The sequence below is a fragment of the Rhea americana genome, unplaced genomic scaffold, assembly GCF_003343005.1.
Source record: "Rhea americana isolate MKP2758 unplaced genomic scaffold, rheAme1 scaffold_79, whole genome shotgun sequence".
NCBI lineage: Eukaryota > Metazoa > Chordata > Aves > Rheiformes > Rheidae > Rhea > Rhea americana.
Window position 1 is genome coordinate 795,818 of NW_028186967.1, and position 25,326 is coordinate 821,143.

Here is a 25,326-nt window from a genome sequence, read left to right on the forward strand (position 1 = left end):
TTCCCCAGGCTGAAGAGGCCCAGCTCTCGCAGCCATTCCTCATAGGGCAGGTGCTCCAGCCCTCTGATCATCCTCGTAGCCCTGTGCTGGACTCTCTCCAGTAGCTCCATGTCTCTCTTGTACTGGGGAGCCCARAACTGGACACAGTRYTCGAGATGAGGCCTCACGAGGGCTGAGTAGAGRGGCAGGATCACCTCCCTCGACCTGCTGGCAACACTCTTCCGAGGATACCATTGGCCTTCTTGGCCACAAGGACACATTGCTGGCTTATAGTTAGTTTGTCATCTACCAGCACTCCGAGGTCCTTCTCTGCAGAGCTGCTCTCCAGCAGGTCAGCCCCCAGCTTGTACTGGTCCCCCATTTATTTTTCCCTAGGTGCAGGACTCTGCACTTGCCCTTGTTGAACCTCATGAGGTGATGGGTATACTAGTGAGTAAATCAGTTCCTTCCTTTTTTCCCTTTTCTCTTTTGCCTGCCTAACAAATCAGCTCTGTTTATACAGTCAATCAATCGTTGTCTGAAGCAACGAGGACATGCAATGGCCTGATATATAGGATTTTCTGTTAATGTCAGTGCTTTAAGGACCACAGTTCAGGTAACTCTGTGTCACTGAAGAGTCAGTTTAGATCCACAGAAGGCTAGTAACTTCATCTGGATGTTGGCCTTGCTGAACATTGGCTGACTCTTATAAAATCATTAGTGTGTTGTCTACTCTGGGTTTTCTGGTGCTGTGCTCTCCAGGAAAGCTTATTTGTTTTGGCACAGCACTGGGCCTGGCCTGGTTCCATGTGTTTTCTCATGTGCTGGAGCCTGAGCTAATAAGCCCTCTTGAAACCTGTGCTTCTGGGAAGTGCCATTCAGAGACAGAGTCAGGATGGTTCTGACTGAGCATATTAATTCCAGTTTGTTGCTGCCATACTGACTCAAATTGGATTTTGGAGAGTTTTTTGTTTCTGCCCACAAATTCTGCTTGTAGGAGAACTTATATCACAGCAGGCTATCATACTCACACAATGCTGCAGCTCATGTAGTAAGCTTCCTGGATCTTGGATCATGGCGTACAAATGGAGAGGTGGTTACTCTGTGTGGAATTGGCTTGGGTCCAGCCTGCAAGGAATTACTGTTCCCAGGTGAACCTTTGCTTGCCCTTTGTAAAACTTGCGAGGTTGTTCTCTGTGTCTTGAGGATGTCCACGCTGTTCTGGACCAAAGCTAGCTATCTACAGAATGCTGTGCTTAAGCATCAAACCACATGTGAATCCAAGCTATCTCTGCATACATGGCCTGAATAGTCAACAGACCAAGTAATCTGACTGCTGATAATTGGGATCAAATGTGACCTGTATAAATCCTTACTTTTAACTGAAGTTACATTGGAATTCCTCTTTTCTGAATAGATTGCCCTAGTATCTGTGTACTGTCTAGTAGTTCATTAAGTAGTTTGATTAATACTTTGTCTAGAATGTGATGTGTTTCCTACTTGTCTGCGGAAAAAAAATAATCAGAGATTCTGCTTTCTGAGTACTTATTAATGAGACTAATGAGTATTCCCAAACCATTCCCAAACTGAGTACTGACACTTGAATTGTGAGGAAATTGCACTGTATCTGTCAACTATTCAGAATGTTCTCTGCTGTCCACCAAATATTATGTTTCATAGCTTGTATTCATCTTTTCTAGCTACTGCTTCATAAGGGAGCTGATATTTTCTTTGCAGTAGGCCGTGTGGGTGAAAGGGTTGCRGTTGTATACAGTAAGAGCTTTGTACTTTGCTGTGTGATCTGCTTCTGCTGGGTATTTTGGACAGAAATTTCTGATTCTGAAAAAAATGACAAATGAATATACCACAAATGAGAAGCCTACTTGTGAAGTTTCACATTCCTATCATGTAGTACATACTTTCAAGACATATGTGAATCATTTTAGTRAATTGCTTTAACTGCTTGCTGGAGAATTTTTATCTTGTTTTCAGCAAGACAGCAGTGTCTTCATTTCTACAGTGTTTAAAAACTGCCAGGAGTTACAAGAGGCTGAGAATAGGGAAGATCAGCRCTACTACAATTATTCTAGTTTTTATGTCTTGAGTTGAATTCAATTTGTGCAAGGTTTTTATTGGTATGCGTGCCCTCTGATTACTTTGGTGCAGATCACTTGGCTGCGGGTTAGTTGATACATACAGTCAAGATGACGATGTATCCAGACTTCTGAGCTCTTAGGTTTAGCTCTGGCTTCCTTCCATCTYGTATAAGCAACAGATTTCAGATTCTGTTTTCTAGATGTTTGGCCCATGTACCAATGGGACTATTTTTGGCAACTATTATGTGTCTTGTTTTGTTTCTTTGTTTGTTTTAAAAGAAAGAAAGAAACTTTGCAAGGAGGGGAAAGGTGTTTGATTTTTTTTTTCTTTTTTTTTTTTTTTGGTGTTTTTATGTATCAATATACTTAATTACGATGCTAGTTTCCAAAGATAAATGTATTCATTTGCCTTCTAGAAAAGTTCCTTTTTCTATCTATATCTGTTGATTTAAGGTAGGATTCTTGTTTCATAAAACTTGTGGGATTTTTGGCTAGAGTATCATCTGCGCTATATGAAAAGAACTTTTTTTAAAAAAACTGTAGACTTGCGTTATATAGGACATGTGACCAGTGTTTTTGAGTGCTCATTTTCCTTGTTTTTAGTTTAATGTCATCTTGGCTTCTCAGGGCAGGATCTGTGTTCCCTCTTTTGAAGATTTACCAGATATCATGGATTTGTCTGTATATATKAAAGACGGCGCAGATACTTTAAGGGATGCATGTATTGTAGGGCCCTCCATTTTCAACATTTAGAAAACAATTTCTTGATGTTCTCAAGTGAATCATAGTTTTTCCCGTTATTCTCTTTATCTGCTATTTTACGACTGACATATTTCAAACATTTTACTGCTACTATTTTCAGTACAAGAGAACTGCTGAGTCCCCAAAGCTGCTTGCTGCTCCTCCAAGAGGGAGTATGCAGGGGCAACTCAAACAGATTATTTAATAGTGATTATTAGCATTTTTCAGAAATGTCATCTCTAGATACTCATATTTCATGGCCATCCTTTCCCTCTGTCAAACTGCTTGTTTATATATAAATTTAAATTTGTTGGTGTATCAAAATTGCATGGATAGATTTTTTTTTCACAATTACTCTGCCACAGATTAGTCAGGAAAGCTTTGGTATAAACAGATGCCTTTTAAACTGGCAAAAAAGTCAGATTACCGGTATAACTTACTTTGCTTATAAGAATTATTGTAAATGATACAGGCAAAAYAATTTATTTCTTCTGATCTAAACTGTATTTGCATTAGGAAGGTGTGTCAGTATTTTGAAACCAGAAAAACTTTCCAGTCATGATTTTGGGGGATCACATCAGTGTCACTTCACCTTGAAGTCCTCATGGACAGGAAAGCTTTGGGGAGAGTGAAGATATAAAAAGGACTGGGTGGTCCTAAAATGACCAGTAACTTACTGGAAAAAATATGCAGTTTAGTGCTACAGGCACTACTTTCCCAAGTGTAAATGTGGAGAATTGGTGCATTCAGGAAGTGGACAATGATAAATAATAGCAGCCAATTTAATCTCTCCTGTAGAATTAATGACGCTGAAATGAATATACTATGATTGTATGTCTGGGGTTTTTTGGAGAGAGCTTTAGTTTTAATGACTGAGAGGAAGCTAGGTTCAATGAAATGCACTTTACAGTATCATATTACTTCTAGCAATAATTYTGTGGCTGAACCTCATTTTTGAAATATAGGTAGTTGAAACTTTTATACAGCGTTTGTGAGATAATTTTCCATTTAGAAAAGTCAATTAAGGGGATACCAGAATTTACGTCAGTCATTCTGATCTATATRTGAGTGTTGTTTTGTCTGTTCAGTTTTAGCTAAATATCTCTTGGAACAGATTTAAACTATATATACGATTTTTTTTCTTTTCTTTTTTCTTTTTTTTTCTACTAGAACTAACTTTAGAGCTTTTGAACCCACTCAGATTGGTAATAAATTTACAAAAATTAATTTGTGCCCTGATACTGTTTCACAGGATTATGTGAATATACTCCGTTATGGCTTCCTGGGTTTTTCATAGTGAATGATGTTGAATCACTTTCTCCAGCCTTTTACCAGATTTTAAGTATTCTAAAAAGGTTATTTAAAAAGTGAAATACATGAGGTAGCTGGCTAGAAATTCATCTATTGGTTACTCATTATTGCTTTTGATTTGGTCTGTAGATTAGATTTTTGCCTTAGTGATTTTTTTTTCCTGTGGTTTCATTTATTTCATACTATCTTTGCTTTTATCTGAAAAATGAATCAAGTGTCTTTTCTTCACCCTATGTATGCAGCTTGTAACAGAACATGCCTTTGAAATTCCAGACAACATTAGACCTGGGCATCTTATAAAAGAGCTTTCAAAAGTGATTCGCTCTGTAGAGGTAAGAGCAGAGGTAACCCTACTTAAACTTTGCAGAAGAAAAATCTTTGAATCAGAGAGTTCCATAATAATTTTCCTTTTGATTCACCATGTTCACCTTTTTATTTAATACTAATTTTCTAATAGAAAGTTGTAGAGGAAAACTGTTGAGAGTGCCATTTTACCAGTATTTCCGTTGAAGAAAAGATGTAGCAAGGGTTTTCCTTGTTCTTTTTTTTTCCCCCCTTCTTGCACCTCCCTCCTTTTTTTCCCCTTGGCTGTTTTTTTCTTTCTTTAAGTGTTTCTTTGAAAAAGATCTTCAATGGTGAGTGATTTATAGGTCAGTATTTTTAAAATTTTCTCACTTAAAACTGCTTAAAATAATTGATGGAAATATGTTTTTGTTAAAAAGTGCTCTCTGTATTGCGTTCTCCTATTCCCTTCTCTGTGAGCTTTGGTCTAATTAATCTCTTGTACTCTTTCTTATGTATTGTCTGTATTTGTTGTGTAGTCAGTGGATTTTTTTTTTCTTCTTGCTACAGTATTTTGATTCTTTATTCCTTAATGAATACTAATTATTAAAAAATTGCCAGATTAAAATGTGAAGAGAGTAGTGCTGAAAAATAAAGAGAATACTGATTGAGTATTGTATATGTATACCCTGCTCTGCATTCAGGAATTAAACCATAAATGTTAGTGGTAGGTTTTGGTATTAAACACTACTATTATGGGAGAATTTAAAAACCTCAAATGAGAAAGAGGAGCTGTAGAACTAAATCTTGTACATATCCATAGGAATTACATGTTACTTCTCTAAAAGATCTAAGATCTTACTTACGTAGTTTTCATTCAATTAGATGAATAGGAAGCATTACTTAAGTATTTGAACTTATCTGGGTGAGACTACTCTGAAATATATATTTTCAATTAAAGGAGGAAAACAGCAAACCAGTTAAAACTCAGGGAATTCTTGGTGTATGTCCAGCTTCACGGTCAACACATGAAAGTACCTCCCCTCACCATTCCAGACGAAGGGTGAGGAAACTCCGAGACCATGCTACTAAAACTCCTTCTAATCTGGACATCCTGGAACTCCACACAAGGGAGGTCCTGAAAAGACTGGAGATGTCACCATGGGAGGAGGCAAGTACTACATTTCATGGAAGAAAACCATAAAAACAGAGCAGATAAATTTCTAATCTCTATTGGAAGGGAACAACTGTTAAGGTGCATTAAAATATGGGCTGCAACTGTTTGTCATATGAGACATAGGTAGATTTGTCTTCGGTTTCTCGCTTTTGAGCTTGTGTGATAGGAATTTCTCCCTTTGTTCCTTGGTAATTTTTCGGGGAGGTTAACTGAACCTTTTGGTTCTGAAAGTCCCCTGAATCCATCACCTACTGCAAGTATAATTTCTCAGTTAGGACTACCTTAGCTATCAAGTGCTACTTTGAGTCAATTCTGTGCAGGAGAGGGAGCTTGCAAAGCACTGATTTTTTTCAGCTTTGAGCCAGACAACTTTTCTGTGTGCTTCTAGGCAGCTGTTTCTTACAGTTCAGTTACTGTAATTTGATTAACTTATCTTTCGCTTCGTGCTTCTAGTGCTTCTATGAGTGTGATTCCCTACCAGTAAGCTTAAGGCTACCCTTGTCCCTGGTTTGAGGCTGGAACTTGGTAGTTATCCTACAATGATATCATGGAGTAAATGAGTGAAATGTACTCTACTAAAAAGTTCTTTTTCTCAGATTTGATGGGCGTATTRCAAAAAAACCACAACAAAAGTAGGAGAAAGAGTGAGAGAATGGGAATTATTAATGGTTTTCTAAGAGTGGAAAATGCAGAGTATATTTAGTTGGGAGAGGATGGACTGTTTTATATATAGAAATGCTGATTTGGATCTTCCTGTTTATATTCATAAGACATGAACAAAAGCCGTTCAGTTATTCCCAAAGAGAAGAAGCTGAACTTAAATTTTACCACAAGTAATTAACCTGGAATTCACTGCTACAAGTTGTTTTTAAAATAAAGCATTTAGCCATATTAATGATTGTCATTTGACATAGAAACCCATTGTTTGTGATCAGTATAGATTTTATTTATTTATTTATTATTTTACATATTCCTGGTTGGGCCCATAAGCTTATCACTAATTATTTCAGAATTTAAGCCAAACATAAATTGCTTTGAGCTAAGAAATTTCTGCTTATGGCAGGTTAGTTTCCATTACAAACATTTTGCTGAGTCGGTTCTGGAATACTAATTCCAGGGACCAGATATCCAACTTTAAATTTGCTATACTTATCATCCCAGTGATGCTTTTAACTTGCCTTRCTCTATTGGTATTTATTTCTTTTCAGTACAGTGATAATTCTCCAAAGGCTATCCGGAAGGAATATTACAGAGCTATTTTAGTTGACTTATAGATATTTAAAGAATCTAYAGATGATTCAGAGAAGGAGAAGGTGCAGTCTACTCTTTCTTGCATCCAAACCTATCTTGTTTGGCCAGTTTTTGGCTTCAGCTGATTATCAGAAAGATAACCATCCTGGAGCTGAGTTTCAGCTTTTGTGGCATGCAGAAAGCAAATATTGAATTTGTACACATGAATAAGCAACACTGCTTTTACTTCTTTAGGATACAGCAAACTCGAAACTGAACGGGAGATTTAACAAGCCTTTTCAGCCATCTTCTACAGTACCTGAATGGCGAACGAAAGACAATGATCTTCGCCTTCTGCTGTCAAATGGAAGAATAATTAGGTACAAAATGCTGATTGTGGATCATTTGCTCCTAGTCATTATGGACGTGCACACACTATAATATAATAAAACTGTAATAAATCTATAATAAAACTGTATAATAACACTTCTTTTCTKTTTGTGAAGCTCTCAGTTCCCTTTTACCAATAAGATTCACATGAGGAATATAGGAGTGGGTTGTGTCTTGTGTCTGCTGTCCCCTAGTGGAGCTACAGTTAGGGAGTGGGAAGGAGGAGATAGATGCATTGTATGTTCCTTTCTCATGGCATTTCATTCAGTTGCTTAATTGGGGTTTTTCTGAAGGGAATGCTTCATACTAGAAATGGTTGCTTTTGAATCCATCTATTTATTAGAATGATTCTCAGTTAGAAACTCTTAATATCAACATACCATCTTTATAGGAGTGATAGTTATACAGAAAGTAAAACAGGGAAGGTGCAATTGTGAACAGTGATAAGTGTGAGAGAGAGTTACTGTTTTGTCTCCAGAATGTTGCAAATAACAAAGGAAAAGAAAATGTTTGCTTCAGGTTTGTAAGAACAAAATGCTAACATGCTTGATTGTTCTTCTGAGATAGAGATGAGAGACGGCCGTTTACAGATCGAAGTCTTTACACAGCAGATAGTGAAGATGAAGATGACAGGACAAGGTCGAAAAAGACGACTGTTAAGATAGAAGACCAGACCTCAGGATTTGAAGGAGATGGGAATGCAGATGCCCAGAAACCACTGAACAGTAAGCTTGCTCTTAAATTCTGTCAGTTCAGCATTTTGATGGTCTAGAAGAGGATCTAGCTAGTGTGAAGTCTGACTAAAATTTTGMTGAAGTATGAAGAGGATAAACTAACAGATCAGAGAAATAATATTACAAGTTACAATAATACACTTGTCAGTTTGTTTACTGAAGATGCTAATGACTGCTTAGAGCAGAAAATTAAAACTTACCTTTTACATAAATTCCATCTTGAATACTGTTCCAAATAGTTCCATCTAGTAATTTCAGTGCCCAGAATAATTCCATATAGGCAAACAAGCGTAACTTAGCATAAATAAAGCTGCTCACGCATATTTTCAACCTTTGCAGTAATCTAGGAAAGAAGCTACATTAGCCCAGAATCTGTGAAACACTTCAATCCCTCATTCCAATACTTTATATTTAAATCCTACATGACTAGGAGATGATCTTTTCTGGTCTTTCCACAGCCTCAAGTCTTTCTGCCAAATGTGAGCTGATTACACATTGYATTAGTAACATACCAATACTGGATGCCTGTTTTCAGTGCCTACTTTTAAGAGTGCTACCTGTGTGCACTGACAAACTGGTTCTTCAGATAGCTTATTCAGCTCCGTGTTTAATTATAAAAGTCATTTATCCTTTCACATTAGAGCTCACAAGGACTCGAAGGATACGTATTAGGAAACTGAGGTCAACATATATAAGATAACAAGAGTCCTCTTGAGATTTACAGTTCCTTTGGTTTGTTGCACATCTGTAACAACATTAATGAGTCCGTTGTCAGTCTGGATAAAATATTTAATTATTTTCCTTAACAAAGCAATTTGTAGTCCCTTTTGACTGTGCTTCCAAAGGTCACAGAGGACAGTATTTTAAAAAATCAGCGYGGGAAATGGGTCCCTCTTGCATAGTCATGAACCAACAAGACAAATGGCTTGTTGAGTGAAGGCTAGGCACCCACTATGAGGTGTCTGTCTACTTCAAAAATTAAATCAAATTTTACACKTGAAGATGCAGTCATATGGAGAAACAATAGATTACCTTCAGAATTGTTGTGCTTGTTTGATGTTGTATGAAGTTGAGTGTTGAATGTAAATGTAACAAATATATTTAGAGCTAGAAGTGAATGTTGAAATTATTCTTCCAGAAATTGAACACTCAAGGTTTCACTAACCTTTGTAATTGAATAGTGAGAGTCCTTCTCACTTCTTTATTAAAAGTCACTTAAACTTGGCTATGTTACTTGCCTTAACTTGAAGGTTTAAACAGAGGGAGAAAATTTTCTTCTGTAGAGGATTCTGTAAAGAACTACAGATGTGCCTTACATTGTCCTTGCTAGGATTTAGGCCAAGAGGCAATGTCTGTAGAGAAATGCCTTGAAATAGGTGAGTTCAAGCTCAGTAGAACTTTGCATGTCATGCCATGACTCTAGTCCTGAGTAGTGACCTAGTGTTATGAGAGAGACAAAGATCAAGCATTCTACTCAGATTTTGATAGAGTAAGATACTTGGAATGGATGGGGGGGAAGATGATCTAAGGTAATTTTTGGAATTCAAAGTAGCTTAGTCTGATCCTGCAGACAGATTTCTTTTCCTCTGCCTTCGTCCAGTGAGCCACTTTGGAAGTAAACTGGTGAACAGTAGACAACTTACTAGTTTTGAGCAAATTTGACTTGTAGCCAAATCACTGCATTTTTTTATGCAAGCTGTTAAAAATAAATATATTTATTATTCTTTACTTGCAAAATAAATATTAACTATTACATGAATAATTTCTTTTTCTCTCCTCAGTGTTCTTTGAAAGTGTGAAATCAGAACTCAGGAATGGATCCTCAGAGTACTCTGATATTTCTGATTCAGAAGAATCTGAGCCTGATTGCACTACACAGGTAAGGCTAGAAAAAGTCACAAAAGCTAATGAAGTAGAAATTAAATACTATTTTACTGACTGAATTCAAATTTACCTGGTCAAAATTTGTGTTAAAATAACAATAACAAAATATTTAATTCTTGTACAAGTTGCTACCTTAAATTGTCACAAATTAACACTTCTCATCATTTATTTTAGTGTTGAGAAAATTGGCAAGATATGCCCTGTTAGGCAAGTGTTATGATTTTGTTTGTCATTAAGATGTGGTTGGCAAAGGATGAGCCCTGCTCTGGAGCATACAAAGGCTGAAAAAAATTAGGTCCTAGTTGCTTTGTTTATTTCTTCCATAAATAAATCTCATCAATAAAATTAAGAATATTTGCCATACAACTACACTTTAGAGCATAGTGAAATGGAAACAATCTCAATGGCCGTTAATTTTTTTTTAAAAAAACTTARGTGGCTAGACCATATCCAGGTATCTGAATTTACTTAAATAGTGACCCTAAGTTTGAGGATCTAGATCTTAATGTTTTCTTTACAAGTGAAGAAAATATGAATGCTTGTGTGCACATGTGCATGCACGCATGAACACACACACACACACACATATATCTTAATACAAGCTTTAGTAATTAGAAATGTGTGTGTATACACACAGACACACACACACACACACACATATATGAAAATGCTTTGTAAGTTTTCTCCCTTGCAAAATTATGCTCTGACCTACTACTTTCAATTTTAGTTGGAGAGCAGTTAGATGCAGGTAGAGGAGAGTAACTAAAAATTCTGTTGTGTGCTGCTGAAAAGCTAATGCCTTCGTCTCTCTTTCGTTTTCAGCCCATTATAAGATTATCCATATTTACAATAAGTCTCTAAATTCCCACTTTTGTTGTGGGAGTCAAGATGTATCCTTAATATTTGTTGTCTCCCATCATTACTGTATTTAAATATTGGAGTAACTGAGAGGAAACTCCTTAATGTGGCTTCTTCTGATTTCCTAAACTGAGTTGTCAGCAACTTTGGCTCAGCATTTGTTGTTTGTTTGTTTTTTTGTTTTTTTAGAAACAGAATCAATAGTTATTCGACAAGAATGTTTTTCTTCTTATAAGAGTATATAACCAATATTGAATCATTTTGATGTTCAGTGAAATGTTTTGTATAAATGCCATTGATTTTCTTAGTTCCTTCTGTGCTCTACTTTGTAGTTACTAATAGCATCTGATAGAATCATTTTTCTGCAAGCTTAAATCTGTTTTTTGTAAGTATATGTCCAGAAAGTATATATCCAGAATGAAGAATTTCACTAGCTTCCATAAATCTTTTTTATGTTTTTGTATCTTGCTGTAGATGATCTTAAAAAAATATGAGCTTTCCTACTAACATTCAGTTGTCTTTATAATATACTTGCTCATTTGCTCATTTGTGCAACTTTCCAGGTATCAAAGATGAACTTTGAAAATAAACTTCACCTGCAAGTGATACTCTTATATGTAAATGTTTCTCAGTGATCTGAAACACTGACGTACATTCCACCTATGTTTTGACGATGGGAATGGTGGTGGCAGTATTTTAGGATTATGACTCTCCCATGTTATCATTTCCCACTTTTAATGTTTTTGTTGAATATCATGTTGAATTTATAACTTGAAAAAATGTATGTTCTTTCTGTACTTGAAAACAGAAAATTAGAGGGAATTACTGAGATGAACATATCTATTATAGCCCATACTTCACCGGAAGGCAAGTTGAGCCAGATGTGTTTGTTCCACCTTTGAGGAACTCCTCTCCTACAAACTGTAATCTCAAGGGCAGCAGAGAAACTCTTCCATTCGTGAAATGAGGGCTTTGCCGCTTTAAGAGAGGCAACAGCTGCTGTGTCACTGCCCCTGCTGTTTTGGACTTACATGAGAGTTTCTGTCACTCATAACTTCAATCAATAGCATCTCTCTTATCTTGCATGTGTGAGAGCAGAAACCAGAAGCTATCACCCGAGAGTAGGATATGTCGTCTTATCTGTAATAGCTATCAATTCTGGGCTGCTGCTTGGAGCCCTACTTCCATATTTTTTCTCCAGTTTGAGCACAGTTGATGAGCAGAATTCATATTCTCATTAAGGAGAATAAAATGATTTGTGTGTGTAACTTAAAATGTGCAGTGTTTTCTGTAATAAAATAGTGGAGGTGGTCGTGCAGGTGCTGTCCATATTGCTGAAGCATACACTTCTCTAAATCAGTGTCACAAGATTTGCATATATAGAATTTCTATTCCTGTATTCAAATTAATTGCATTCTGAATACTATATATATATATATGAAAGTTGGACTTAAAATTTTAGGATTTCTTCTATAGCTTGAATTAAAGTAGCACTCCTATTTTAGGAGCCAAGATGAGCATTTTATTTACTCTTTGCTCTTGTTCCAGCAGAAGGATTCCTCCACAGAGGAGTCAGAAAGCTCAGGTGATGAAGAGAAACAGGAAGTAACATCAAATTTCAAAGAGAAATCCAAGTATACGAGAGACCTTTGTCAAACTACCCAGAAGCCATCTAGAAATGAAACTCCCAGTAAAAAGTAAGGATGTTGGGGRAGTTTGTTTATAAATTGATGTTAGACCTTTCCCCCAAAACATATGTATGGTTCTGCTTTATATGAATGTAAAAATAATTCCTTTGGAGAAATTTTGGATTCTACTTTGAACTGCTTAACACTCTGATATCTTTCTAGGGAATGTCCTACCTCGACAAGTACAGAAGAAGAAGCTATTCAGGGCATGCTTTCTATGGCAGGATTGCACTATACTACATGTTTACCAGGTCACACACAAAGCACAGACTGCACAGATAGRAGACTCTCTCTTCAGGAACACAGAAGCTACCCCAAAAGTAGGCATAAAGACAGGCAGCCATCTCAGAGCCACAAAACAGTAGAATGTGGTAGGTACCTGAATTAATTACACTGCTGTTCTCTGTTGTTGGACAAACTATTCAGAATAAGTAGTTAAAGTTAGATTTTCACATTTGTAGTCAAGTTTTGAAGTAAATAAGACCAACTGTTTAAAAGTTTGTTTTGTTTTGTTTTGTTTTGGGACTTTCTTTGCTACAAAAAAATGTAACTTTGGAAAAAAGGGACAAATTTAGCTTGAGAGGTCATCAAGAGCAGTCTCTTAAATATTGCCTTTTAAATGTTTTGTGGCATCTTTACAATAGGTTTCAAAGTTATGGCTAGGTTAGAAATGTAATCTCCTTCAAAAAAGAAGATTCACRGACTCTACACAGTTGTAGTTTTTATCGCATGGTTGTTTTAGAAGTTGGTTACATATGAAAAGCCATCAAGCAGGTTTCTATTTCTTGTGTCTTTGGAAGGCACACTTGGCTTTATTTCTGAAATTCTACTGTGAATGCAGTCCAGTAAATTGGCGCTTCCGTTGGAAGAGCAGGTTGGTAGGTCTATGTCTCACTGGTGTAGCAAACAAAGAGAACTCAAGTCTTGAAGAGGAAAATTCAGAGGTGTTTTTTTTGATCGGGGCATATTGATGTCTGTAGAAAACAGATTCTGTTAAATGCATTTTGGGAATTACAGACAGCAGAACATTGCCACTAATTTCCTCAAGGGGATCAAAATCACTTTGAAACAGAGAGAAAAAGAGTCAGTATGTTTGAAAATTCTTTGTATGAGAATGGAACAAAAGAGAGTTATGGCTTGGTTGATGCAGAATAAAATAGATCCTGACCAGGAGATAGAGCATTAATTCAAACAAATAATATGTTGATTTCTTGCATAAGTAGGTAACAGGAAAGCCTAAYGTGACTTCAGGAACTGTATTCAGAAAACCGAAGTTGTATGTCTTTAAAAAACAAACTYGAAAACCAACAACAAGCCCTTGCAGACACATAGTGCCTTTCCATTTTTATAACTTTCTGAAAAAAGTAATAAYCAGGATTCTATGTCAAACTCCATGAGTGGAAAAGACGAAGCTTGGTGCTTCATAGCTTAGCAGTATTTTACAAGACTTCTCAGTCCTTAAAAGTTTGAAATCAATTGATGTCCTGGGATACTTTTAAGTTTTACCAGTTAACTATATTTTAAATTTGTTTTCAGTGCAAACAGTTTTATGGTAAGCTTGTCAGTGTACAGTCAGTTCTGTTTTCTGTACCTGAATAGCACATCAGCATTTAGAAARAAAACAGTCAGTAGTAACTGTAAAATAAAGACAATCTCCATCTTTGCATGAACTCCTAATGATACAAAAACACGGTAGAAAAACTGGAAAAGGTAGCAAAGAAGGTAAGCTCTCTTCCATATCATTTCTTTCAAATTTCTCTGATCTTTTTATGGATGTATATATATCTTCAGTTGTGATTATATTGTGATTTTTTTTCCCCCACTGTAATCTGTAATCTGTAGAACCAAACAGATCTTAAAAACTTTTATTCAGAGTTGAGGAAATATTTTTCCATTGTATTTTCCTTTTTTTGGTCTTAATTTTAAGGTTATTCAAATGTATAATTAACTGATATATTTGTAATTACTGATTTCAAAACTTAAGCTTGTTGAACTACTTTTTAGGTAGGTCTGTGAGGGAAGAGGAAAGAGACCTGGGGACTTCAGCATGGGCTAGACAGCTGAATGAATCTTCCAGGATTACCCCTCAGGTAAAGAAGTGATATTTTAAACACATTTTTATAGAGAAAAAGAAAGATCATGAAGATGTAAGCACAGAAAGTAAATAGAATGAGCAGGTCTTTTCAGACTAGCATGTAAATTCATACAAGCCAAAAGCTCATCTTACATTCACTTACAGTAGGTAATACCGGTGCTAGTAACCGAAAACTGTATTTCTCTTCTGCTCCTGTCCTTCGTTTTCTCTTCTGCTCCTGCCAAACTCACTTCTGTTGTAGTGCCTAGCATAGAGATGCTCAAGACAATATCTTGAAGAAAAAAAAATGTAAAAAGAGTGAATTTACATTCAGTCTAACTGTGCTGTTCGTTCATTATTATTCTCAACCAGAGCATCAGRAAGAGCAGAACTTTTTGGTAGTATTTATAGTAAAGATACCTGCCTAGGAAAGTAACRCTGCCAAACTTGTATAGCTTTTCAACAGCCTGCCAGTAGGAATATTTTTGCTTTCTGAAGTATAGGTGGAATCCAGCAAAGAATATATAAATGAAAGGTTATTTATCTTCCTCCCTAAACTTTGTGATGTTTTCTGATAAGTGTCTCTAATGTTGTGCATGGTAGAAATTTTAGGAACAATTCAAGTTGCAAAATACCAGTGCTATCTAGCTGTATTTTAATTGCATGCTTTATAGATTTTTCTCTAGGAACACTGAACTGCATGATATTCTTTACAGTTTATAATTCTCAATTTGAATTTGTTCTCTCATCAGCTGAATATTCAAAACAAATTGCCTGTTTATATAGTCAATGGTTRTGATATAGCTATTATAGTAGTCAGTTAAATCAAGAGCAATTGCATTTATTTTGATCACTGCAAACTAATTATGCATATTAGCGTACTGAGTTTCTGTACTTTCTGATTTTAATCTATTTCATTGTCCKTAAGTGTTTATGGAAAAAGTTGTACAGGGGTATTATGTTGTGCTATCTTATTTTAAGATACTATTTTAAGATACTACTAAGATACTATACTAGCAGAAATGGTGGCATGGTAAAGCAGATGGACACTATTGGAAATATATATATATGTTTGTTTTGAAAATACAGTAGTATAATTAGAAAAATGACAGTAAAATTTTACCCAGAAGCTATTAACTTTCACTTTTTTTCCCCCCTTCTCATTTCTATTCCAGGATACAAGTAAAACACAAAAATATGTCAAGAAAGAGAGTATGTCAGAAGCTGGTCATAAGATTCAGGAAAACAGGAATATAGTCCACAATAGTGGCTTGAGTTTTCAGCATGGCAAGTATACTCGAGACTCCAATCTCGTTCAAGGAGAATGCCGGCTGAGTGATGGCAGTCTTAGTCCTGACAGGCCATATGGTGAAACATCCTTGTCTGTACCGCTTCATCCAACCAAGAGGCCAGCATCAAATCCACCCCCTATCAGCAACCAGGCGACAAAAGGTAATGTTCATTTTGATGTTCATTTCTGTTGCCCTCTTGCCAGGAAAGGAGGGAAGCAGGGGGAAGACTAAGAAAAGGAGCTTATAAACATCAAAAATAGCTGTTAGATGCAGAAACTGCAGAAAGAACAGACTTGGACCTTGAGGAAAATATAAAGTAGACTTCCTGAAGACACTCAAGGTTTTGACATGGAATGTGTACAGGAAGGAATAAAAGAGCTAACTGGGTGCAAGCCCAATAGAAACCTTCATAGTTACCGTTGCATCTCTGCAGATATATCTRTTATACGTTATAAAAATGACGAAAACGGACAGAACCACAACTGTATTCTGAAACACTGATCTAAATCAGATTTGTTCCTCTAAATTCAGATTTTAAAGCTGTGACACTGCAAAAATTTTCTGATTACTGTACTATTTGGTTTTGTACTCATATAGCTTATAGGAATAATTTATTTGAGTAAAATTCAGAGTGCTCTGTTTAGGTTATCCCTCACCCCACCTCCTGCCCTTCCCCAGACTAGAAATACTTGGAAATAATATGATCTCTTTATCTATGATAATGCTGACCAGAGTTTAGGAAGAACAATCCTTGCTTTTCCTAGAATTCCAATTCACTGATTGTTTGCTCTAAAATTGACAAATGAAGAGCATTTCCTGAAAGTGACTGAAGGAAAGTTTTGCTTGCTTCAGATTGACCGAACTGGGTATCGTCTTTGTTTCTATAACGACAAAATTCTGTTCTGAGGTACTTGATTTCATTTTTCAGGCAAACGTCCAAAGAAAGGAATGGCAACCGCTAAACAGCGCCTTGGGAAGATCTTGAAGCTGAACCGAAATGGCCATGCACGCTTCTTTGTTTAATGTAGCTGCTACTTCTACTACTGCGGTCTTTCCTACACAGACCAGTATTGAGGTCAACAGAGCCTGGAGCTGCTGTTAATCCTCTGCTTGAAGCAGACTTGCATGTACCATATAAAACACTGCCTGATGAACAAAAGAAAAAAGAAAAAGAAAAAAAAAAATACCCAATGCTGCATTTTCACTGTGCCACACCTGCTCAGCAATAACCATATGGGAACGGGGAAATCTTCAGAGAGACATGGACTGAGAAAGTCTCTCATCAGGGCTTGAATATCATTTGTTGCTGGTAGTGTCCGACCTAATTCATGAGGGGAAAGATGATGAAGGTGGTTTATCAATAATTTATTTCTGATAGATTTTGACAACTTTTAAAATCATTTTAAAAAACCTATTTATTTTGAAGACTTTTTTTGTGGAGGTTATTAATTTAGATTTAAAAATGTGAAAGTTTTTAATTGTTTTGATAATGTATGTTTGGTGCAGTGGAGAGCCACATTAATGGTGATTAGTCTGGACTCCTAATTTGATATTCAGGTTATAGTCTTAAATAGGGATGAGATGCATTATTAATTATTTTTAAATTAAGGCATATGGAATCTTATTTTTTCCTGCTCTTTATAAGCTATTGGCTGGGCTTCTGTTGACTTGTAAGGTGCATATTCTCTGCCAGCTTGTTTATTTTTTGACCTGTCCTCTTTTATACAGATTTATTTATTTGATGAATTAGAAGAGACTCTCCTAAAGACAGAATAATCTTCTTATGTCAGTCCAGTAGCTAACTTGTTTTAAACTGCACCCCTTCCCTTCAAATAGGAGATTATACTTTTACTCCAGGTATGATGTTTGATCTAGCCATGATGGTTTTCTCCTGTTTTTTTTTTTTTTTTTTTCCTTTTTTTAAATAGGCTCCCTGAAATTGTATTTATACAGATTATTTAAATGCTGGTACAAAGGAGGGAATCTTCATATATCTTATTGGAGGAATGGGGAGATGAGTTAAGATGCATATTTCTTCAGAATAATTATCCTGAAATAACTCTTTAACTCCTTAAGATAGACATTGCAGTCTTAAGATTTGGCATATTACTTAATGTAGCATGGAAAGAGCATTAAAATATTATTATTGTACTTTAAATACATTTTACTGAGGAGTCAGGAAGGCAGGAGAATGTGTGTTGCTTTCAAAGCTGGATGTGACAGCCAATTAAAAGTCTTAAATGGTGCATATATAAGCGTTAAGTAGCTTACTGGTATCAGAATGATCATTTGTGTCAGACTTCACACAGAGCTGATAGCAAATGCCAATTCTGAATTATTGTAAATAACTTTGATTTAAAATTTGTATTTTTCTGTAATATAAAATTAAATATTTAACTTTGGGGGAATGGGAGTGAAGGTGGAAATGGGAATAGTTTTACTTGATTCTGGAAAAAGGGCATTTTGCAGGGTCCAGCCAAAATGAAAACATTTAATATGCTAGTGTTTTTTTTTTTTTTTTTTTTTTTTTTTTAATGCTTGCTAAGAGTAAAATTACTCAGGCTTAGCTATCCATTTCATTGAATTGTTTTGAATTTAAATACCTGTTTTTCCTTCCTCCATATTCTATACTGGAGTTTTCTCTTAGTGTAGTTTAAAAACAAATTCAGTTTGGCTTTCCAGAATATGGTGCAAAGTTATTTTTATCTAGACTAGATTATGAATGCCTTTAGAAATTTATAGAGAAAGTTCTGATGTCAGGTGTTTTTCATTACTGCAGAGTCAAAACTGTTCAGCACTATGCTATCTTGTTTCTAAATTGAGAAATAATCAAAATGCAATGGAATTGCAAATAAGTCAGGTAACTTTCATGGCTTAACTTCCTCCAGAGCTTGAAAATGGTATCTTAGAGTATTCTTTGCAGTCCTGCTTTTACATTTTGTTGACTTGACTTTACAGGAGTGTGTGTGTGATTTCTTTTTTTTTCTTGTTCTAATTATGGTTTCACAAAACTAGGACCCCCCTAGTTGGCAGTGGAGATAAGATTACTATATAGCAGAAGATAAGCTAACAGTTTCTATACAGATTCTGAAAGTGGCTATAACTACTTGCTTTTTCTCAGGTGCTACATTTGCCAGTTGGAAATAGTCAAGAGAGAATATTTAAACTGTCTTCTCATATGTATTATCAATATAATTTAAAATTATATGCCCTTATAAATATTCTCTTTGTTTAAACTTGAGCAAATTGGTTCATACCGGTCAAGCTTTGAAAACCGTTCTAGCTTTAGCATATAGAGCCATACTGCTTTCTTCTTGCTGGCTGTTTAAGTTTTAAATGAAGAAAATTCCTGGTTAGGGCAGCAAGCAAAATCAGAGGGGGATGAAGAAAGAGCTCTCCTTAAAGGCAGATTTTTGAGGACACTAATCTGAAGTAGAAGTATATGCCAGAATAGAATCTGGAGTAAGGAATTTTGAAATATGAATTATACCTTCTTGCTGTCTATGTGACATATAAAGGTCTCTCTTCTGACAATCTTCATTATTTATCTGTATCTTACTGTTGGAACACAGACTTGGCTGGACCCATGTATATTATTTTATCTTTTTTTCTTTCTTTCTTTATCCTTCTTTCTCCCTTTTTTTCAAAGTGGCTCTCCACTGTCGTGAGTTTACGTTATAGTCCCTTCATAGGCTGTCAAGAGGCAGAGGTCCATTACCATTTTCTCCAGATACCTGTGCTTCCACCAGAAGTCTGCTTTTAAAACATTGATGTTCCACCTCAAAAAAAGGTTATTTGAAAGAATTTGCCATGATAAGCTAGTATTAAAAAAAAAARAAAAAAAAAGAAAAAAGAAAAAAAAAGAAAAAAGAAAAAGAAAGAAAAAAGAAAAAAAAGAAAAATCTCCTGGTAGCTATGGAGAGGATGTGGTGACCTCACTTGATCTGTGTACTTGTATGTAAGAATATTTTTATTGTGTTCTAGATGAAAACACTACTGCACCGATCTTTTTGTAGATGGACTGAACCTTGTGTTGTAGTAGTGAAGAGAGAAAGCCCTATATGTATTTTTTTTTCTTGATGTCACATTTTAGGGATGGAAAAGGGTTATGAGGGAGGGAGTAGGGAACACTGAATGGACAACCCAGAGAATTAAGCCTGCTATGGTAACTCATTTTCAAGGAGAATATTTTCAAAAAAATCAACCTGGATTTGACATAAAACTTTAACTTTTTTTTTTTTTTTTTGTTGACAGACAGACAAAACAATAGGAAATGGAGTAGTTAGGAGTTTTACCATTCTCTAAGTTCTCAAGTTTAAAAAAAAAAAAAAGAAAAAGAAAGAAAATGAAAAGACCACCTAGAAACTCTATCAAAGATTCTTCCAGCAACTTTCCCTTTTYTCCTCCTAGTATACTTGCTAATAAACCCTGGCTACAGGGTAGCCTTTAATGACCTCTGAGGTAGATTACCTATGCAACCTATAATACTCTACATGAATCCATTCTTAAAAACAATTTTGAAAGGGTTAGATGTTCAGAGTTACAACTGTTACTTTCTGATCACTTAGAGGTTTGGGGGGTTTTGTTTCTTCTTTTTTGGGGGAGGGAGTAGTTGAAATTCTTGTGTTACTTTTAATGGAGATAAGAGAGCACAGTGTCATGATCACCTTTTAGAGAGCTTCAGCTTTCCCTAGGCTTTGCTGTGTGGCATAAGCTATCCTCATTCACAAGACCATGATGTTGTAAATGTTGAAACTTTTTGCGAGAGTTCAGAGTCAGTGCTGAAATGCATCTTGCTAACCCCTGTTTGGTAATTGTGGAGACTAATAAGAGCTGAAGCCAGAATGAACTGGTACTATAACTGGTGCCCTCTTTAGGCTCCGCATGTCCATGTCTCCCTTTATCGCCCCAGCCCAGATCTAGTGTCTTTTCAGAGCTCATTCACGTAATACTTCCAGACCATTAAAAGCTGTTTGTGGCTGCTGGGATTGAATGAGCCCAGAGCTGCTGTGTTTTACAGAAGAAGTATAAATGGAACCAAGGGCCTTACTGTTTGTGGTTAAACAAGATTAAAAGCTGCAACATCCATTTTTCCAGGAAAAAGAAAAAAGAAAAGAAAAGAAAAAAAAGGAAAAAACCCAAATAATCCAATTTTTGAGAGCAAATGAGTGATAAATCATGCAGTGGATGGGAAATATAAGTAGCACTGATAAGGAAATGCATGTTCTTCACATACTGCATTTCTTTTTGGAAAAAGACTTTTTTCTACTTTAATATAAATTAAGCCATAAGAGTTTCATGTTGTGGGAAGGGAATGAAAGGGATCACTTTAAGAGATTATATTGATATGTATTGTCACTTCTGCTGGGAAATGTCTATTGCTGCCAATTCCTTGGCATATCTTTCTTTAAAAAAAAAACAAAACATGAAATTTGAAAAAAGAGGATAGTTCTTGGCTATATTTACTAGTTTTGTAGTAATGTTTTGCTGGCCTGTTTGTCTTTTCCTCTCCTTTTTCTACTTGCATAGTCTAATTTCTATCTTTCTTTCTAATGTCTCTGAAAATATTAGCTTGTATGCTCAATAGGGGTCGGTGTATGTGTGTCTTCCTTTTTAAAGAAACGCACTACTGTGTTAAGTATTTGGCTGGGAAATGGGATGCTGCAGCTTTAAGAGCATTTTTTCAATTCATAACAGTATTTCCCATCCTCTTTTGCCTGCAGGCAGGGAAAGTGTATGTACAGTATTTATTTTATTTCAATTTTACTTTAAATTTGTAAGTTTCTATGAGTAGTTCACATTGATTATTCTAGGGGAGGACAAGTGGCTTTGTTTAAATTTGTATTTGATATTCATAGTTTTCACTTTCTGTACTTTAAAATACTGAAATTAAAATATTGTATTGCTTATGTTTTGATTTTAGCACTCTAAAGTGTTTAATTTTTTCAGACTTCTCATTTGCTTCAGTGTAAATACAGAAAGTTGTATAGAATGTCTTAAGGAGAAAAATGCTTTCCTAGTTCTGATTTCTGTGCCCTTTATTCATTGCTTTTTTTTAAGATGACTCTTGTTGGAGAAATGTGAGAAGGAATATTCTCATATTCTTTTTATTGCTCAAAGTGCAAAYTTCATTTCAATTCAAGTATATTACAAGCAACTAAGTGCATTTTGTGAAGATGTATATATTCTTTCTGAATCCTAATATATAAGGGGARATGGGGATGTTCTATGGTTCGTCAKATTAGACGTCTAGAGAAATAGATATAAACTGTAAGTAGAGTGTCAAATGTTATTTTTGTGTTCTTCTTGCTCTTGGTTTTTGTTCAGATTTGCCTCATGCTTCTTCTGACTGACTCATTTCTCAGTTCTTTTTTCCTTAAGTAGTGTGCTGTTCCCAGTAGAAGAGATTTCTTTTGCGTCCTTTTGCTCATTTTGTCTTGCTTGCTTTTATCCTGGGTGGCTTCTCTGCTGATTTCTCCCACAGCATGTCAGCTTCTGTTCTACAGTCTTCAGTGCTCCCTGTTTTGACTCCATATGACAGTGCAGTATTTCTGAGTGGGTGCTCTCCTTGGGGGTAATCGAAGCATTACTGTGTTGTGTTCAGACTTAGTGTAATGCATTTTCTTCTCTGGCAAATAGTGTGCAATGCTACTGAGCTTCAGCGCTACATGTGGACAGATGCTTAGGTTCCAGTGATGGCTGTTTTATGAGAGCCTTGGAGAAATGATGYGGCAATGGAATTGGAAGAACCAGGTGACAGAAGGTGTCTGATTTGAGCATCCTAGCAGCTGCTCAAGTTTTCTTCTTGGGCTGCTCTGAGTTTACAAAGAACTTACTATCAACTATAGTGTTCAGGAGATCTTCTCACAGACCAGGACTCAATTGTGCTAGATGCTTTACAGACACAGAACAAGAATGCTGTCCTTGTCAAACTGTGTGCTGCTCAAGTGTAAGATTGAAATAGTTTTAAAAATAACAACAAACRAGTGAGTTCTGTGGCCTAAAGTGTAAAGCATGGTAGTCTTTTAAATTTGATAGTAGAAACTTCTGTGCTTTTTCAAAACAGTTTTAGTTTGAGTGGAATAAGAAATCATGAGGAAAAAAATCATAATTTAAGTACAGAAGATAAAGATTAAATATTTTAATGTACATAAATGAGCTCCTGGTTGTATTTTGATGTGCYTTTTACAGTTTTTGAATTCATGTGTTAAAACCCATTTTAAATTTGGTTAGCCAGAGATGTGCCAAACATATAAAGGAACTGTTAGTCTCTCAGAGCAGTCACATAAGCATTTTTGCTGTAATTGGTCAAAAACAATGCTGCAACGTAGGCATTTTCATCGGATAGAATGATTTGAATTTCTCACAATGAACTCACTGTTCATAGTAATGTTTTGAACTTAAAAGTGGTGGACCTATATAAAAAACCATATATTTGCTGTATGTCCTTTAGCCTTTACCAGTTATACTCCAGAGCCTTTCCCTATGACCACTGTATGTGGAGTAGGATGGTACACTGGAAAATCTGTGATAAAGATCTGAAAGTGCTACTTTAAATGCTATTGGATAACCTTCAACACCTGGATCAGCATTTCTGTATTTCGTGTAATACTGAGTGTCTTTGATTTTCTATTTGGGGAGGATGGTAAAATACCCAAATTGTTCTTTCCTAATGGACAGATGAATTTTGAGGATTTCAAGGCTACTAAATATGCAAAATAGCTGTAAATCTGTAGTCAAGGAATGAGCAAGGTACCCTTCCCAGTGTCAGAAGGTTGAAGTGTTTTATTTTTTTATTTTATTTTAAATCAGAAGTTTTCACTGCATTTGACATTGAGTCTCCTCAGTAGAGTGCCTACAGCCTTGGCTTTGTGTACATTTAGTGAAAGTCAACTCTTTCGCTAAAGACTTTGCCATCACCTGCTCAAGTTATGAMGCTATTGTGTTAGCTAATTAGTTTACACATTCAATCAGATCTTTTTTGTTGCTGTTTATCTATAACTTTGGGGTGCTCATGGAAACCAGGCTAGTAGGATGAATATGGGAAAGTRAATCATGCTCAGTGTTGGTTTCTGTAGAAACTTTTTTTTTTCTTTTTATAGAAGTGTTTTTCCTGGGAGGCCCTGAATTTATGCTTTTATTACTGGTAAGTAATGTCAGCTGTCTCAAGCCAAAAGTTAATGAGGACTAAMATGGAAAAGCTAGAATGATATTGTTACCTGCTTTGATACTAGCAGACATTTTTAACCACATTTGTTTTTACATCAGCCAACAACTAAAATATTCGCCTGCAGTAGAACTGGCTGGTGGTAAGACARTGAGTGAAATCTTTCATTGCCAGAGCTCATAATATTCCACCCTGCAGCAGATTCATAAGTCTATTTAACTTTGTCTAAACTGAGGTCTGATTTCTTTGAAGCCAATTTTATTCAGTCTTTAGAATAAGTACTCAAACCTGAAGAATTGTATTTGGCTTAGTAGATCTATTTGTCTGTACTGTTCCTACTGTATTTACTTTGGTCTTGGAAAAAATATTCTTCTTTGGAACGTACAAGTCAACTAAAAGTACCGTATACAAAGAGTCTGTTTGTTTGTGATGCTTTGCCTGGAAGTTATTTCTAATAAGTTTTATTTGCTGCAATGAATGCACATGAAGTTCCCGCCCATGGTGAAAGAACACAGATTTATCTGTAAGAAATGTTTGCCATACTCTTTGGTAAGTCATGAAGATACAACTTAGCTTTTTGTTCTGGTAAACCAAAACCCAACAAAACTTTCGTGCCTGCTACTCTAGTGTCCTAAGGTAAGTTGTTTGCTAAGCAAATGTGCTTTAACTAGAGAGCTAGCATTCATTTGAAAAACATACTAAATCATGAGCTTCATTCTTAAATTGTTGATTATTAGTTAATAGTTAARTTAGTTAATTAGTTAAGTTAGTTAAAATTTGCACATTTTTATGACRGATCCCTGAACAGATCAGTTACAGGTCTGCTGAGTCAGGATTTTGCTGTGCCCGACCAACAGTARTAGTAGTTGTTTTAAATTTTGTCATGAGAATCGTTGACCAGAGCCCTTTCCATGTGGTTAACGTGCTTCTCCTCAAGAGGCAGCCCACTSCTGTGTTCCCAGAGGGCTGTAGTTGTTGCGAAAGGAGAGCGTTCAAAGAACCTATTTACCGTTTAAACTGAATGCCCTAAAAGAGATGTTAGAAAGAACTGGATGGCTCAGATGAGGTTGAGCATTGCAAGCGGTCTGTTCGCTTCTGGGTCTGTTCATATTCAGCCCAGGTCCTTGGTGGGGGAGTCTTAGCTGTGTTGTGGGCTACTGTGAAATGAGTTGATCATATTCCAAAGACTGGTGGACAGATGTGCCTGTCATAAAACTGAGTGCCACAAGTGATGCTAAATTGTCACAGTCTTAGGAGGGAGACCAAGCATTAAATGGGACGTGGCATCTGGATGGTTTCTTTCTCCCGAGGCTTTTTCAGCAGCTCAGAGAGGGGACATTAGTGAGATGCCTTGGGAAAAAACAAGAATGTTGTTTAATGTACCTCTTCTGTGGCTAAATAAAGTCATTTTAGGCATTAGTCC

General features: G+C 35.9%; 1 protein-coding gene across 1 annotated transcript in view; it reads left to right on the forward strand.

Annotated features, from left to right (window-relative positions):
- KDM7A (lysine demethylase 7A) overlaps positions 1-20,088 on the forward strand; it is a 74,011-nt gene extending 53,923 nt beyond the window's left edge. Inside the window, exons 11-21 of the mRNA XM_085322605.1 lie at positions 3,987-4,021; positions 4,343-4,459; positions 5,371-5,580; positions 7,072-7,196; positions 7,774-7,931; positions 9,722-9,819; positions 12,231-12,379; positions 12,533-12,741; positions 14,375-14,460; positions 15,620-15,896; positions 16,665-20,088. Coding sequence (XP_085178731.1) covers positions 3,987-4,021; positions 4,343-4,459; positions 5,371-5,580; positions 7,072-7,196; positions 7,774-7,931; positions 9,722-9,819; positions 12,231-12,379; positions 12,533-12,741; positions 14,375-14,460; positions 15,620-15,896; positions 16,665-16,759 — 1,559 coding nt within the window. The 3' untranslated portion in view covers positions 16,760-20,088. The remainder of the gene's footprint in view (positions 1-3,986; positions 4,022-4,342; positions 4,460-5,370; positions 5,581-7,071; positions 7,197-7,773; positions 7,932-9,721; positions 9,820-12,230; positions 12,380-12,532; positions 12,742-14,374; positions 14,461-15,619; positions 15,897-16,664) is intronic.
- The last annotated feature ends 5,238 nt before the right edge of the window (positions 20,089-25,326 follow it).